This window comes from Balaenoptera ricei, chromosome 5 (genome assembly GCF_028023285.1).
Source record: "Balaenoptera ricei isolate mBalRic1 chromosome 5, mBalRic1.hap2, whole genome shotgun sequence".
NCBI lineage: Eukaryota > Metazoa > Chordata > Mammalia > Artiodactyla > Balaenopteridae > Balaenoptera > Balaenoptera ricei.
The window spans coordinates 141,731,744-141,750,262 of NC_082643.1; the positions used below are offsets into that span (position 1 = coordinate 141,731,744).

The 18,519-nt window shown below is 44.8% G+C and overlaps 1 protein-coding gene across 3 annotated transcripts in view; it reads right to left on the bottom strand.

Moving 5' to 3' along the window:
• Positions 1–18,519, bottom strand: part of FAM193A (family with sequence similarity 193 member A) — a 173,475-nt gene that overhangs the window by 93,064 nt on the left and 61,892 nt on the right. For 2 of the 3 annotated variants that reach the window (XM_059923728.1, XM_059923727.1), the window contains exon 2: positions 7,198–7,443. The exons of the other annotated variant lie outside the window; for it this stretch is intronic. In XM_059923728.1, the coding sequence (XP_059779711.1) occupies positions 7,198–7,425 (228 nt within the window). In that variant the 5' untranslated portion in view covers positions 7,426–7,443. The remainder of the gene's footprint in view (positions 1–7,197; positions 7,444–18,519) is intronic. 3 annotated transcript variants of the gene reach the window in all.

Consider the following 18,519-nt stretch of genomic DNA (forward strand, 5'->3'; position numbering starts at 1 on the left):
TAAAATATGTTCTTCATATAACTTCAATCAAAACAACCTATCACACAGAAGTAGGACACAGAAGTAGGTATGAGAATCCAGCTGTCTTCTATTAACCAAACATTAAGAAGATATGCAAAACAGTGCTATTCTACTTACTATTTTTGTTTTGGAAAATAGTTTTCATTTAAAAATATGCTATTAATCTTAACCCCATGACTCAGCAATTCCTTTCCTACACATATATACAACAGAATGTGTGAACGTGTGCTCCAAGAGCATCATTCGTAATAGCAAAATTTGGAAAACAACCAAAATGTAGTATAAGTTCACAAAGGTGAATAGTATATAGTAATGAAAATGAAAATACTACAACATTTATGAATCTCAAACATAATGCTGAACAAAATAAATCAGACACAAAATAATGCATACTGCATGATACCTATATAAACTTCAGAACACCAGAAAAACAGGACAACACCGTTTAGGGATGGAGCTGTGGGTGCTGTAACTAAGAAAGAGGAGCTGGAAAGACTGCAAACTCTGTGGAGAGGTGGGGGGTGGGGGGAGGGACAAAGAGGGGATCTAGGTGAAGGGCAGTGCTTGACTTGTGACCTGCACTGTAGCAGAGATAAAACCAAACAGATCAGCAATCACAGGAAGCGACAAGGATTAATTTCACCATTAAGAAGTAGCTTCTCGCGTGCCGCAACCAGACACCACACGTGGCAACGAAGATGCAGCGCAGCCAAATAAATAAATAAATAATTTAAATTTAAAAAAAGAAGAAGAGGAAGTAGCTTCTCAAATGCAAATCAAAACCACAATGAGATATCACGTCACACCTGTAAGAATGGCTATTCTCAAAAAGGCCACAAATAACAACCACTGGTGAGGATGTGGAGAAAAGGGAATCCTTGTGCACTGTTGGTGGGAATGCAAACTGGTGCAGTCTCTGTGGGAAACAATGTGGAGGTTCCTCAAAAAACAAAAAATAGAACTACCATACAATCCAGCAATTCCACTCCTGGGTAGACAGCTGAAGAAAATGAAAACACTGATTTGAAAAGACACATGCACCCCAATGTTTATAGTAGCACTATTTACAATAGCCAAGACAAGGAAGCAACCTAAGTGTCCACCGACAGATACTGGATAAAGAGCACACGGTATATAGATATACATGTATATAATGGAATACTACTCAGCCATTTAAAAAAAAGAAATTTTGCATTTGCAACAACACGGATGGACTTGGAGGGCATTATGCTGAGTGAAATAAGTCAGAGAAAGACAAATACTGCATGCTGTCACTTACACGTGGAACTGAAAAATAAAACTACTGAATATAACAAAACAGAGACACAGACTCACATATAGAGAACAAACTAGTAGTTGTCAGTGAGGAGAGGGAAGGGGGAGGGGCAAGGTAGGGGAAGGGATTTAAAAGACACAAACTACTATGTATAAAACAGATAAGCAACAAGGATATAAGGATATATTGTATAGCACAGGGAATATAGCCAATATTTTATACTAACTATAAACGGAGTATAAACTTTAGGAATTGTGAGTCACTATGTTGTACACCTGAAACTTACTGTGTATCAACTTTACCTCAATAAAAAAAAAAGTAGCTTCTCAAAGGAGACCAAATTGAGTATACTTCTATGCTGACTGCACAAGGACACTTACAAGATGCAACACAGGGCAAATGAGAACAAGAGGCTACAAAAGGAGAGGAAGGAAGGGAGGGAGAGAGCTCATCTACCTGCAAAAACAGTAAACAAAAAGCCCTGAGGAGGGGCCACCACAACCAAAGGAACAATGTACTGAGATTTAATCATTCAACCTGTATTCACCCAGCACAGCCTTAAAACCTAGAGAGCAAAAATGGAAACATTTACAAGAAAAAAGGACAAATACACACGCACAGTGGGAGGTGTTAACTGACCTTACTCAGAAATCAACAGATTAAGCACAACAAAATTAGTTAAGAACACAAAAGGATCTAAGAACACAATTAACGAGGGGTTGATCTAATGGGAGTACACAGAGTCCTCTATCTAAACGCTGAGAAAACACTTTCAAGCACACATGGAACTTTTAGAAAAACCTAACCACATATTAGTATAACTGACTGATAAGGAGTCATTGTAATACATGCCATGATCTCCAACTGTAACAGCATTAAATTAAAAGTCAATATGATTAAAGGTGATCTGAGAGATATATGTTTGGATATTTACAGATACTTCAAAACAATTTACGGTTAAAAACAGAAATAATCAAAATTGGATAACACTTAAAATTGAGCCAATACAACTAGCAATTCAAAATCTAGCGCAGTAATTAGAGGTTTCCAGCACACATCAGGGCAGAGGAAGAAAAACTGATGAGAAGAACTGCATGTAGAGAGACAGAAGAGTGGCCACAGAGAAAGAAGAAGAAAGGAGACTTGTGGTGGCCTCAGCAGGGCTGCGTGGTGAAGGTCGCCTGGCAATCGGTGAGTGGCTCTGGGCTGTCTCCCATCCTCCCCCCAGTAGGCGGGCTGAGCAAGGCCAGGTTCCCGCCAGGTCTCTGGGGTGAGACAAGCACAGGAATGCAGCTCCCAAAGCAGCTGGCACCAAGCTCAAGGCTCCCCAGACACTTGTCAGCAGCCCTGAGAAGAGGCCTAGAAGATGGAGAGCCCCCCACACTGACACGCACCCCACCTTGTCACGGCATCTGTACCCTGCTCCCAAGAACAAGAAACTGGGAGAACCACATGTCTCAACTTACTGACAGCGTCTGTCTGTAATTCGGGACCCTGTGGTGCTTGCCATCACTACCTTTCAGCACACGGAACAGAACAGAACAGAACATCTGTGGAGGGATAAACAAGAATCTGCCCACAAGCGAGCCTCTGGGAAGACAGAGAGGATGGTGAGGAGACAAGGTAGAGGGATGGACTCTGTGCCCCGGAACTTCTATCAGAGGCAGCACAGCGTTAACCAATCAAATACTGCCGCGTGCACACGCGCACACACACACACACACACACACACACACACACACACACAACAAGTAATTAATGAAATAGACAAAGTGAAAGAGAGATTTTAAAAATTAAAAAAAAGTTCTTTGAAAAGACAAAATCAACACACTTCTAGAAAGACTGGTTAAAAAAAGAGAAAGAAAAAGCACAAATATGAGGAATAAAAAGAGCTGTTATCTACAGGTATGGGAGGAATTGAAAACAGACCACCCACACACAACTTCATACCAAAAAGTGACAATTTCTAAGAATATAATTTACCACGACTAACTCGAATAGAAATGGAAAACCTCTTATCACTTAAAGAAACTGAACCAAAAGTTTAAGTTACCCAGAGACATGCCTGTCTGTGAAGGGAGCAGGAGGAGACAGTGACAGCAGGAGGGGGGCGAGGCCAGAGGCAGACGACTCTAGAGCATCTGCACTCTGCTGGGCATGAGCCGGACAGGAGCAAAGAGGGAAAGAACAGCAAAAGCAACAAGGCCCTGGAGAGGACGGAGAGGGGTGGGCACCTGGGAGGCGACTTCCCTCGGCCACAGGGGTGGGAGACCAGCCAAGCAGGGCAAAGTGGGTGGGGGGTGTTTGGGAAGAGAGGAGAAGGAAGGGGGTGCTCCATCTCTGCATCTGGGGGTGCAGTGACAAAGCCAGGGCGACACGCTGGACGCCCTTCCACGACCTGGCACCTCGCAGTCGGGAAGCAGTACCCCAGCGGTGCTTTTCTCCAGTCACGTTCTGCCAGACAGGGGCAGCACTGAACCAGGCCCCAGGCAAACGAGTTAGGCGGCTTTCCAAGAGAGAAATGACAGTGAGGTCAGAGGGACCTGACGGTGGGAAAGGGACAGAGGAGGTCCAAGAACTATGGCAACGGAGGACACTCAGGCAAGTGACCTAGAAAGACAGGATCCAGTCGGATGTGTGAACCGAAGTCCTCTTAGGTGTAGGGGCAGGACAAGGTCTAGGCACAGAAGAAGAGGTCTCTGGAGAAACGGACAATGTGGAGCTGGGAGGCACAGAGCAGGGAGAAACAGCAGTGCCCCACCACGACTTCCGGTAACAGAATGCGTATCTGCAGGAGAGCAATTCAGCTCCAGGTCCACTGTCCGTGCTCAGAGCCCTTACCCTGATGATCAGAGACAGCGGGACGACACACAAACTCGTAACTCTGGGCCCACCGGAGAGCACAAAGGATCAGCTGAACTCGACAAGTGTGACGGGCCATCTGGGGACAAGGCGAGGAAGGCGGGCAGCCGTGAGTGGGTCGGAGGACACAGCTCAGCGTGTGACAAGTTCTTAAAGGCTGGGTGTGGCCAGTAGGACTTGCCGGGCCGGGCCCTTCTCTGGGAGCAAGCAGAAGCCTTCACTGCTGGGGTGGTGGGCGGCCTCCACCCGAGGCCCAGGCTGATCCACCGAGAAGAGGGGACCGAGCCCCCCAGGAGACAGGCCCAGGACCCACACGGACACAAGCACAGGCCACACCCCGAGGCCCCTACAGATGCAGGCAGGGTTTGGCTGCCACGCAGCAGGGGCAGGATCACCAGGAAAGCCGCACCCCGAAGCCCGGGCACAGGACTGCCCAAGGTTCAGGCCGGACAGGGGAAGCGAGGAAACACCCAGCAGGAGGCTCTCGCCGCCGGCACACAGCGCGGGCAGAGTGTGGAGAGAGACCCCCCGGCCCGCACAAGCACAGGGGGCAGCAGCCGCCAGAGGGACGAGTCTGTGGGGCCCCAAGTGCAGAGCCACAGCAGCCCCAGGGCCCATCAGACTGGCCGACCAGGCGCCCTGCCTCTGCACGTGCTGCCTGGCACTGCCCCCAGCAAGAGCAAGGGGCAACCACACTGAAGGAAGAAGCAACACCAACACTACACAAACTCTTCCAGAAAAGAGGGGCAGGAACACATCTCAACTCACTTTACGAGGCCCTGAAAGACATAAAAGACAAGAAGACTTTAATGAGCCTCCGTGAGCAGACCCTCTTCACAAGCACAAACGCAAAGCTCTCAACCAAACGTGAGCAAATCACTCCAGTGACATGTAAAAAGCATGTCCACGGAACAACATGTACAAGAACGTTCACAACAGCTTGATGCAAAACAGTCCAAATCTGGAAACAACAGAAACATCCATCAACGGCGAACAGGTAAACAAACTGTGGTGTATCTCTACAATTTATTCAGCCATAAAAAGGAACAAACTGCTGATGCACAACTCTCAAAGCACGACACCAAGTTAAAGAAGTCTATGTGACACTCCAGAAAAAGCAAATCCGAGGGGACAAAAATCACGTCCGTGGTTATTACGAGGGGCTGGGAGGAGGGGAAGGGTTGCCTACCAAGGTGAACAAGGGAACACTTGGGGGTTCTGTATCTTAACCGTGGTAGTGGTGTTTACACAACTGTATAAATCTGTCAAAATTCAGTGAACTATATACACTTTAAAATGAGTGAATTTTACTAGATGTAAATTACATCTCATTATTTTTAAAAGTTCAGCAATTTTAACCAGCTTGAGCAAAGAGGCCAACTGTACAAAAGCAACAGAAGGTTTAAGTCTACACACATAGGTCAACATTATACCTCTGTGGTCCCTGGGGCCACTTTTTTGATGAGGAGAGAAAGCCTCGTGTGTCGATCCATTACCCAGGACAAACTGGGAGTCAGGAGATGAGACTCCCCTCGTGGCAAGACTAGTTATGGGAAATGACAGGCATTTTCACTTGCCTCCAAAACCAGGATGAGCGACAGCAACCCTTCTCCCAAAAGCACAGTCAGGCCAGAACACAAGAGCAGGACTGGAGACAGGAAGAAAAGACAGTAAAATTTAGGAGGCCGAGAAAATGCGTGAGCCGGGGGAAGACTTCAGGGTGCTGACTGGAAGTGAGCAGGGAACACAGGCTGAACAGCCTCCCATTAAAAAATGGAAAAAATGACCAAATACTTCAAGTGGACACAGAAAGAAAACAAAAGTAAAATTAAATGATAAAAGCACAAAGATCTGAGGGTGAAAAAACTGAAGATCGACTATGCCATCTTTTTAATCCCTAATTCCAGATTTATCCATTTCTTTGTTCATTCGTTTATTTATTCATCAATTCAAATATTCTGGGTACCTAAAATAGGCCAGGCTAGCACTGTTCTTGGTAAGAAAATACACAAAAAGAGCTGCCCTCTTGGAGTGTATAGTCCAATGAAGGAAAAAGACAAACAAAATGAATAAGTAAAATACACAATATGTTAGAAAGAAGTGCTAAGGAGGAGAACGGAGCAGGAAAAGGGGTGTGTGGGAAGAGGCTGAGTGAGACGTAAATTTCCCTTTTGATAAACAACAGGTTTTGAGTTTTAGCTACTGAAGCACTGCTATAGACACTGGCACGTGAGCTGGGGTGCTGCCTTCAAGGAGACCCCGAAACAGAAGCGCTGGCTCCGGGGCGGGCAGCGCGGAGGCTCAGGCGAAGGAGCGGCAGACTGCGGGGGCCCAACGCGGAGAGCAGTCCCGGGCCGGGAAACGCAACGTGCGGCTGGGCGCTGCCGGCCTCGGCCACGTGCAGAGTGGCATTAGCACAAAGACGACAGCTCAGAAAACAATCATCAAGCAGAAATCAAAGGAACAGAAGAGCCCTAGAATGTGGGGCCGCAAATGGCTGCAAAAGCCAACTCCTTCCAGAACCCGAAGAGCAGGTTTGAAAGCCCTTTCGGAACCAGGGCCCATGAAGACACTGTCTGGGCTAAAGATCCTGATGTTCTCAAGAAGGTCTCATTTAGCTGAGGCATGAAATCAAGGGGAAAAGGGGGGGGGGGCAGGGTGGGTGGGGGGAGTCCGACTTGAGAATTGCATCTGGGAAAGAATTTCAGGTGAGTTACCAGCACATGGAATTGTCTAGAACTAATGAGCACACGAACGCCTCTAGCTTTTCACCAAACTACACTGCCAAAGACATCCTGAGACCAGACTTAAAAAGCCAAAACCCACCCTTCGGGCCCCCCAAGCTTGCTGACGGAGCTGTCGGACCGAGGAGGGCAGGGCCCTTCCTACTGACTACAGGTGTCACCAGGAAAGGTGGCGGGGACCCCAGCCGTTGGAGCCAGGGACGAGGAGATGGCGCAGGAGGGAGCTCCTTCCAGAAAGCAGACCCAGATGAGTCATCTCACTGCCCAGTTAGCTCCTCTGAGCCGGGCACTCACCGCCGGCTGGTCGAGGCTGCTGTGCCGCTCCTCCTTCTCCACGGTGCGCCGGCAGTCCGGGCACACCCACAGAGGCAGGTGCAGCACGCTGTTGCCCTTGGGCGCCATGGACAGGGCCAGCTTGCTTGCAGTCTTTACTCCACTCTCTAAGAACGAAGAGTCTTTCCGCTCGCTTCTGCACAGAAGACAGTAATCCCCAGCGGGGTAGGGTGGTGTTCTATGATTCATGCCAAAATTAAAGGGAGTCTGGAACAGAAAAAAAATTGGGTTTTCAAAACATGAGCCCAAGAAGGGTCACCTGCACCGTAGAGAAATCATCCTGAAAATCCTGAAGATAGGTTCGAGGGAGGGACACCTGGGCAACAGGCGAGCAGGGAAGCCAGAGCGCACACGGGATGGAGCTGTCAGGACCCCCAGGCCTCTCTGCCATCTGGAGGGCCCCTACCGTGAGCCCATCAGGGGGGAAGGTGCACCAGGACCCATGCCAAGCCTATTCTGGCTGGAATGTTGCCCAGATGCTCCCCCAGCCCTGCCCAGCCAGCAGCCCAGCTCTTCCCTAAGCCCATGGCTCTCCCCCTGTCTTCCTGTACCCAGGCTCGCACAGGCCATTGGCTGTGCTTGTTACCTGGACTACGTATAAGCATGTACACGACTGGTGCCACAGCTGACAAAGTGCTCTCAAATGGGCCCCAGGCTCCATTATCAAAGCCTGGAATGACCAGGTATCAGGTGCTTAAACAAGGCGGCTGAATGGATAAATGAACAAATGAGTGATTAAAAGAATGAATAACGGGACTTCCCTGGTGGCGCAGTGCTTAGGAATCCGCCTGCCAATGCAGGGGACACGGGTTCGATCCCTGGTCCGGGAAGATCCCACATGCCACGGAGCAACTGAGCCTGTGCATGCCACAACTACTGAGCCTGAGCTCTATAGCCCGCAAGCCACAACTACTGAAGCCCGCATGCCCTAGAGCCCACGTGCCGCAACTACTGAGCCCGTGTGCTGCAACTACTGAGGCCTGCGCACCTGGAGCCCGTGCTCTGCAACAAGAGAAGCCACTGCAATGAGAAGCCCACGCACCGCAATGAGGAGTGGCCCCCGCTTACTGCAACTAGAGAGAGCCCGCGCACAGCAACGAAGACCCAACACAGCCAAAAATAAATAAAATTAAAATTAAAAAAAGAATGAGTGACAGCACCACTAAGACGCAAAAGACTTGCACGTATATTCTTACCTGCTTTCATAAACCAGTGATCAAAACTGCTTACACCTGTCACATCCACAGGGTTCCCCGGATTTAACCAAACCCAGCTCAGCAGCCATCTGAACGTCTGGGGTGCAAGGGGAGAGAACTGAGTACTATCTCCCATGGAAGTAGCTGTCTTTCTCTGTCCCAGCAAATCCAAGAAACCTGTCACCGACAGAACAGCCACAGCCTTCAAACCTCTCTAGGCCGCCTTGTTTACCCAGAGCAGGAGATGATGGGCCCCAAGGTTAGAAAGGTCCCCGAGCAGAAATCATAATGTTAAGAGCCAGAACTGTCTTGCAAGCACCCAGTTCATTATCCACTCATCCATGTGTCTGTCCATCCGTCCGTCCACCAGTGTCTACCGGAAGCCCACCGTGTGCCAAGGCACTGGCCCAGGCACTGGAGACACAGTGGTGAATAAAACAAAAATCCCTGCCGTTAGGGAGGTAATTCTTGTCAAACACAAAGACAAAGGAAAAAATACAGAACATTAGATAGTGGTAACTGAGAAGGAGAGAAAGAGCAAGAAAAAGTGTCTGGGGCCGGGGACGAAACCCTTCATTCACTGTGGCCATCAAGGGCCTCCTCGAGGAGACATCTGAAGTGCGGGGCTGGTGGAAGCCGCACAGACACCTGAAAGCAAGCGCAGAGGCCCCGGGGCAGAGATGGAGGGGAAAGGGGGCAGGGAGCCAGGCGTGGCCTGGCCTCACTCGTGTCCTAATGGGGAGACAGGATGTGCATGGAGAAGAGATGCGATGGCAGAAAGGAAGGTGCCCAGGAGACCGGGGTGAAGCCGCTGTGAAGGCAGAGCCCACAGGACGGCCGAGGAGTCCGACGTCGGGGGAGAAAGAGAGGCCAGACAGCCCGCAGACTGTGGACTGCGCGTGTGGAAGAGCTCCGAGGCGAGGAGGACCGCAGCCACAGGCATCTGAAACCAACTGCGTGCCACGCATCCTTACAGGTCAGAAGACTGGGTCCTGCTGGTCCCAGAGGGACACCAGACAAGCACAGACAGAACCAGCTGACGCCCCATGGCAGTAAGTGCTCCTCCACCGGGATGAAGAAATGAAGTCTCCAAGGGTGCAGAGTGGGACCAGCGGGAGAGCATGGCTTCAATGAGAGCAAAGCTAAGCTGAGACCCAAGTGCTAAGAAAAAACAAACGGAAAACAGCCGTGTGAAGATCCTGGAGAGGAGCGCTGGTGCAGGAGAACAGCTGCGAACGCGGGCCTGTCCGGGGCAGGATGAAGGCCGGAGGCTGAAGCTCGGGCCCTGCGGGGGGCTGAAGATTGCTCAGAAGGGGATGGCGTGACCCAGTTTTCATCTTACGGGGAAAACCTGTTGTGTGAACAATGGACTCTGAGGAGGTGACCACACGTGAGGCAGTTCCAGGTGCAGGCGGCCCTGGCGGAGCAGAGCGGTCAGACTCGGGGGCTCCCCCGCCCGGGCAGCGGGCCCGCCAGCAACGGGGGACAGGCTGCAGCGTGGAAGGAGCAAGGGGTGGCTTTGGCTGCTGTGCGGCCAAAGCGCGCGCCAGCCACCCAGACAACGTGGAGCACGACGCCCGCTGTGCGGCCAAAGCGCGCGCCAGCCACCCAGACAACGTGGAGCACGACGCCCGCTGGAGGAGCCGCCGCAGGGGTGCAGCTGGACATGCAATTTGGGGTCTGTAAAGCCAGAGCCAGACGGGATGATCCTCGGAGGGCGTGCAGCCAGTGTCCTGGACGGAGGTCAAACTTCTCGATGCTCGACCACTATGCTCAAGAAGGAAGCGAGTCCTCTCAGGGAGGTGAAGCTCCACTCTGCGAACCTCTTTCAGACAAAGCAAGCGACACGCTCACACAGCAGCAAAGCCTGACTAAACCTCGAGCTAACCGCATACTAGTGCTTGCCACATGGTCACTCTCCCGTGATTAAACGTGAGGGACAAATATAAGTCCCACTGGTTCTCGTAAAAACATTTTACAGCTGCACTAAGTATAACTGAGGAACAATAAGCTGAAAAGATCTAAAGTATAGGACGTGAACACACGCGTGAAACCAGGCGACAACCAAGATAATAGACATCGTCCTAACCCCCAAGGTTCCAGGAGGCCCTAGGCTCCCTCCTTCTCCCCGCTGCCTCTTCCCCCCACCCTTCAGAGGCCACCACTGGACTGAGTTCTGTCTCTGCAGACTACTGGGCAACTTCTAGAATTGTTTATAAATGACGTCACACAACATATTCTCTTCTGTCTGGCTTCTTTCACTGAGTATCATTACCTGGAGATGATCCCATTCACAAGTCTGTTCTTTTTTAGTCCTGAGTGGTAGTCCATTGTGTGGGCGAGCCACAACTTGCTCATCCATTCTTTTTTTTCCCCCCCTTAATTTTTATTTATTTATTTACTTTGCTTACCCATTCTACTGTTTGGAAGCATTCAGGTTATTTCCAGTTTTCAGCTATTACAAATAATAGTGGCTATAAACATTCATGTATAAATCTTGCTGTGAACACGTTTCTGTTTCTCTTGCATAAGTACCAAGGAATAGAATGACTGGGTTGTCTAACTTTTAAGAAAATGCCAGGACTTTCCTGGTGGTGCAGTGGTTAGGACTCCGTGCTTTCACTGCCAAGGGCCTGGGTTCAATCCCTGGTCGGGGAACTGAGATCCCACATGCCACGTGGCACAGCCAAAAGAAAAAATAAGAAGAAGAAATTGCCAAACTTCTCCCAAAAAGCAGTGTTAAAGAGTTCCGGTTAACCTACATCCTCATCAATAAGTTTTAAAATTGTGGCCACTGTAATGAGTGTATAGTATTGTCTCAATGTGGTTTCCCTAATATGTTAAATATCTTTTCACAGGCTTATGCAGTATCTATTCAAACTTTTGGCCTGGCTCAAGGTTTATCAATTTTATTATTCTTAAAATAATCAGCTTTTGGTTTCATGGATTTTTCCATATTAAAAATTTTTCTTTCGTTGACTTTTGCTTTTATGTTATTATTTCATTCCTTTGAGTTACTTTGGGTATAAGTGGCTCCTTCATCTTCTATTTTCTTAAGGTGGAAGCATAGGTCATCAAGCCCTTTCTCTTGCATAAAAAGGTGGTTAATGCTGTAAATTTCCCTAGTAAGCACTGCTTTGGCAGCATTTTACAAGTTCTGATGTGTTGTGTTCTCATTCTCATTCAGTTCAAAATACTTTCTAATTTCCCTCTTGATTTCTTCTTTGACTCATGGGTTGTTTAAAGTGTGGTTTAGTTTCCAAATATTTGTAGTTTTCTAAATATCTTTGTTACTGATTTTTTAAAATATAATTCCACTGCAGAGTAGATATTTTGTACTATTTTAATTATACCAAATTTATCAATACTTTTTTATGGCCCAGAATATGGTCTATTTTCGTAAATGTTCAATGTTTACTTAAAAGAATGTGTATGTATGCTGCTGTTGTTGGGTACAGTGTACTATAAATGTCTGTTTGGTCACGTTGGCCAAGGGTGTCATTCAAATCTTCTATAACTTCACTGATTTTCTATTTACCTTTTCTATCAATTATTGAGAGAGATATTAAAATCTCCAAACACAATTATGATTTGTCTATTTTTCCTTGAAGTTCTATCAGTTTTTCCTCCATATATCGTGCAGCTTCGTTATTAGGTGCAAAAATGTTCAGCACTGTTATGTCCTCTTGATGAACTGACCCCTGTATCAGTATGACGTGACTGTTTTTACCCCGGTAACATTCTTTATTCTTTGCTCCTGTATTGATTTGTCTGACACTAGTACAGCCACTCCAGCTTTCTTTTCACACAAGCAATGCATATCTTTATAACCTTTTTTTTTTTGGCTGCACCACAGGGCATGCGGGATCTTAGTTCCCAGACCAGGGATCAAACCCGTGCCCCCTGCAATGGAAGCTCGGAGTCTTAACCACTGGACCGCCAGGGAAGTCTATCTATGACTTAACTTTTAGCTTACCTGAGTCTTTATATTTAAAGCAAGTTACCTGCAGAAAGCATACAGTTGTGTCTTTTTGTTCCAATCTCACAATCTTTTAAAACTGGGATATTTAGACCATTTACATTAAATACAATTACTGATATGATTGGGTTTTTTAAATCTACCATCTTATTCTCCATTTTCCTATTGATTCTTTTTTTGTTTCCTTTTTCTTCTTTTTTAGCCTTAAAAATTTGAATAATTTTTTGTGATCCTATTTTATCTCTTTTGTTGGCTTGTGAGCTATACCTCTTTTCTTTTTGAATTGGCTGCTTTAGTGTGTACAGTATACATTTTACCTTGTCACAATCAGCGATCAAATAAAACTTTATCACAAAACATATAACCACCTTATGTTTCCCATCTCCTGGTCTTCTTTATGCTATTGTTGTCATACCTTTTACCTCTACCTAAAAGCCCCATAACTCATTGTTATTTTTGCTCCAGACAGAAGATTATATTTTAAAGTAATTAAAAAAAAATTTACCCGTACATTTACAATTTCTAGTGCTCTTCATTTGTTTGTAAAGATTCAGATATCCATCTGGTGTCATTTTTCTCCTGCCTGAGGACTTCCTTTAACATTTCCTGTGATGAAGATCCCCTGGGTCATGAATTCTTTCAGCTACTTATGTATGAAAAGTCTTGATCTCATTTTCTTTTTCATTTTCATTTTTGAAACATTTTTGCTGGTTTAGAATTCTAGGTTATGTTCTTCTTCCTTTTACTATGCTAAAGCTGTCCTCCTTCTATCCTCTGGCTTGTACTATTTCCCATGAGAAGTCTGCTATTAGTCTTATGGTTGAAGTTTTCTTTTAATCACTATTTTCAGCATTATAAAATTATGATGTGACTGGGTGCAGTTTTCTTCATGTTTCTTGTGCTTGAGTCTTTTTGAACTTCTTGGATTTGTGGCTTAGAGTTTTCAACAAACTTGAACATTGTTCAGCATTATTCCTTTAAATATATAAATTTTTATTCCTCATCCCCACTCTTTCTTTCTTTCAACATACATATAGTATGCTGTTTGAAGTTGTTTCACAACTCACTGATGCTCTGTTCTTTTTAATTTTTAAAAAATTTCAATCTTCACCTCCCTCATGGTTCTTTTTGGGTAGTTTCTATTGCTAGCTCTTCAAATTCACTAATCTTTTCTTCTACAGTGTCTAATCTGTTGCTAATCTTCACATAATGTATTTTTTATCACAGACTGTAGTTTGCAACTCAAGATGTTCATCTGGGTTTTCTTATACTCTATGTTTCTTCTTAACACACTCAATGCTTTCCTCTATCTTCTTGAATGTGGAGAACATTCAATAGCAATATAGCAATAACAACTGTCCTTATCTAGTAATTCTATCATATGTGTCATTTCTGAGTCTGTTTCTATTAATTGATTTTGCTCCTCATTGTGGACTGTATTTGCTTGCTTCTTTCTTTGCCTGGTAATTTTTGACTAGATAACAGTTTTACCCTGTTAGGTGCTAGGTATTATTTTATTCCTTCAAATATTTCTGAGCTTTGTTGTGGGCCATGGTTAGGTTATTTGGGAAGAGTCTGGTTCTTTGAAGGCTCACTTGTAAGCTTTGGGAGGCAGAATCAGAGCACCTTTAATCTTCCCCACTACTGAGGCAATACCATTGGGAGCACACACTGACTGCTGGGAACACTATTTGGGGCCCTATATGAGCTCCAAGGATTGTTCTACTACTCACTTCCAGGGTTCTTTTCCTGTGCTCAGAGTTTCCACATATGCATGTGCTCATCAGTACCCACATGAAGATTTGAGGGGAACCCCGTGTGTCTCCAGAGCTCTATTTTTCTCTTTGCAGCTCTCTCTCTTCTCTGGTATTCTGCCCTGCAGATTCACTTTGGCCTCCCCAAATTCTCAACTCGGTCTCCTCAACTCTGTTTGGGCTACTCCTCCTTCCTCCTCGAACCATGGCCTGCAAACTCTTTCCAGGTAGTAAGTTTGGCCAGTTCTAGGGCTCACCTAGCTTACCTTCACTCAGGGATCACAGTCCTGCACTGTCTATTGTCCAGTGTTGGAAAACTGGGATGTTTATGTCCTTCATTTAGTTAAGGTAGGAGGATAAATCCAATCCAATTACACTGATCAAAATATCAATTTTAAAAAATGTACCAGAATGAACATAACCAAACAAGCGCTTTCCCCAAATCCTACACACACAGAAAAAATATATTTATACAAATATATAAAATGTATATATATTAAAGTAAGGGACTAAGGTAACCAAGAAATTTTTCCCTAAGAGCATGTACATATTCCTAAAATGGTCATACTGCTGAAAAAACTTGAAAATACACTACAACTGAGTCCCTACACCTACGATGTAAAATATTTTACCCTTTCTGAGTAAACTGATTTTCTACTCTCAGGTAAAAGCTATCATTTGTGGCCAGCATTTGTGTGTACCAAATCACAAGTATTCACTTTCTTACTAAGCTTATACTCTAGCTCTGAAAGTAATTTCCAAAAGAAATTCCAAATTCAACATGAAAAACTCAGACTTACTCTTCAAAGACCTTACAGGTAAACTTCTTATAGACAAAAAGAAAACATGTCATTTTAGGGCATTAAAGACACGAAAAAGCCACAGCTTCACAGGTGATAATGGCACACCTCAGATCACACAGCCAGTGAGGGCTAAAGCCAGGACTCTCCTGTACACAACACACAAATGTGTCTGTTTTCATTGCATTATCATCTCCTGCCTAGAACACGACACGATTATCTCCTCCTGACTGGTCCCCAGCCTGCAGGTCTGTCTGCCTTCCACACATCCTTTGCCCCTTGCAGAGTGACCTTACACACTGCACATGTGACCAGAACATTCCTCTGCTTTGAACCCTCCAGCAGCTCCTACCGCCGAAAAGGATCAAGTATGATCACTGAGTCTCTGCCTCATTACCCAGATGAAATTCCTTCCAATTCTACTGGGTGGGCCAAAAGGTTCCTTCAGTTTTTCCATAAGATGGCTCTAGTAGCACTTAGTTGTCTTTAACTTCATTTGAAACGTTGTTAGACTCTATGTGACAAGTGTCATATCAGCATGCATTTTAAAAAAAGACTTATCAAAACTGGTGAATTTTTGTGTAGCTATTTTAATACTGAAGATGAAAGAAAAAGGCAACATTTTTGGCATATTATGCTTTATTATTTCAAGAAAGGTATAAACGCCAACTGAAACGCAAAAAAACATTTGTGCGGTGTATGGAGAAGGTGCTGTGACTGATCAAACGTGTCAAAAGTGGTTTGTGAAGTTTCGTTCTGGAGATTTCTCGCTGGACGATGCTCCACCGTCAGGTAGACCAATTGAAGTTGATAGAGATCAAATCGAAACATTAATTGAGAACAATCGACATTATACCATGTGGGTGACAGCCGACACACTCAAAATATCCAAATCAAGCACTGAAAATCATCTGCACCAGCTTGGTTACGTTCATCACTTTGATGTTTGGGTTCCACATAAGTTAAGCAAAAAAACCCTTCTTGACAGTATTTCCACATGCGATTCTCTACTTAAACATAATGAAAATGTTCCATTTTTAAAACAAATTGTGACAGGCGATGAAAAGTGGATACTGTACAATAATGTGGAACGGAAGAGATCGTGGGGCAAGCGAAATGAATCACCACCAACCACAACAAAGGCCGGTCTTCATCCAAAGACGGTGATGTTGTGTATATGGTGGGATTGCAAGGGAGTCCTCTATTATGAGCTCCTTCCGGAAAACCAAACGATTAATTCCAAGGAGTACTGCTCCCACTTAGACCAACTGAGAACAGCACTCGATGAAAAGCATCCAGAATTAGTCAACAGAAAACGCATAATCTTTCATCAGGGTAACGCAAGACCGTATGTTCCTTTGATGACCAGGCAAAAACTGTTACAGCTTGGCTGGGAAGTTCTGATTCATCCGCCTTATTCACCAGACACTGCACCTTCAGATTTCCATTTATTTTGGTCTCTACAAAATTCTCTTAATGGAAAAAATTTCAATTCCCTGGAAGACTGTAAAAGGTACCTGGAACAGTTCTTTGCTCAAAATGATAAAAAGTTTTGGGAAGATGGAATTATGAAGTTGCCTGAAAAATGGCAGAAGGTAGTGGAACAAAAGGGTGAATATGTTGTTCAAAAAAGTTCTTGGTGAAAATGAAAAATGTGTCTCTTGTTTTTACTTAAAAACCAAAGGCATTTTTTGGCCAACCCAATACACCCCTGCCCCATTCAACTATGGGGCTTTAGTACATGCCATTTCCCACCCCAAAACACCAATCCCCCCTCCTTTAACCAGGCAACTGTTAGGCAACCTTTCGAACCCCACTGTGGTATCCTTCTTTTTCTATGAATCCCAGTCTCCTCCAACATGCTCCCTCCTCAGCCAGTACAAGCCACCACATAGCTAATCACTCCAACTCTTCTAAACCTCTATACTTACACAGGTTTTCTCATACTTTCACATGTCCATCTTCTCATTAGACACTAAGTCCCATAAAGCACCCAGAATACAGAAGGCATCTAATAAATACTCACTGAAGGAACTGAAACTACTCCAAGTCAGTAATTCACATTTTGTCTTCCCTATTTCAACTACAATTTTTCTTTCCTTATTTCACACACAATCTTTTATTAGCTGCCTGTGCTGAAGTCCAGGGATGACTCCATGTGTGGTCAATCCTTTCTGTTGCTTTCCTGAACTCAGCTTTCCCGAAGCACATGCAAATGCCTTGAGCAAGTGGCACTGCTTGGGAAATAATTACTAACCTTAATACTTAAGTTCCCTTCTAACTGGTTACAAAAAAACTGTTAACAGAATCATACCATGAGTTAGGTGCAAAATTACCTTAAGTATTTAATGCTTTGTAATTTATAATTTATGCAATCTTACAGAGTAAATATTTAGCAATTTATAGATTTCAAAGTTGTTCCCTTTAAATTCAATAAAATTCAATAAACATTAATTATTGATTCCATATTATTATATTATTATAGCATCCTTCTTATAGTTAATGTGAAAATGAGTTTTCTTTAGGATTTTTCATTTCAGTTTTTAAGTTAAAAAAAAAAAATACAGAAAGCCTAGAGAAAACTGCAACCATTTTTTCTTACTGCTGCAAGTTAAGTTCCTGAACTGGCCCAGCTATTAACCACCAGGGGGTCTACAGAAGTAAATAGGGTCGTTCTGTAACCATGCTTATAGAAAATGATTTTATGCAAATAACTGTTATTAACATGGCTTTCCTTTACAAATGTAGTTATGTTTAAGTCTAGTAAACAATGTAATTACTGTTATTATTTTTTTTTTTTTAAAGACTGGATCATTTTTATTTTATTTTTTGGCTGCGGGGCATGTGGGATCTTAGTTCCCTGACCTGCATCCCCTACATTGGAAGCACAGAGTTTTAACCACTGGACCACCAGGGAAGTCCCTACTGTTATGTTTTGATGCTACTTATCTGGAAGAAAATAAATGTCTAAGCAAGCCTCAGGATGCCAGGACAAGTTTAGTATCACTCACTGCTCCTTCATCTGACGGCTCAGCAATTCACCCATTCAAATATTTACAAAATACTTCAGGTCTCTGCATTCAAGTTCCACACGGCAAAAGAGAAACATAACTTGAATTTATTAATAGCAGCAAATCAGACAGTTAAAAGACTTACAGCTCTGGAAATATGTATTTCTTACATTTCTCTTCACCAATCTTTAAAATACAACTAATCTACTACAGTCAAATGAAAAACTGATTATCAGAGTACTACTAACTTCTCAGACTGCAGTCTGCATCCCCTTATAAATCTGAAGGTACCTGAAAATCACAGCAGCCAGTCATTTTGTATAGGATGTTAACAGTCTTTACAACAATACATCAGAAGGGAGGGGGAAAAAAAACACATTAATAGAACAGAGACTGGGGAAGGCTTTTGGTCAGTCCCTAAATGGGTGAGCCACGTTTGAAAACTGAGTGACCTGGAGTAATTCCAAGGGTAGCCACTCACATGTGGTGAACCCCAAGTCCTCAACATGGCCCTGCTGACAAGAGCAGAGAGGCCAGGGCCGG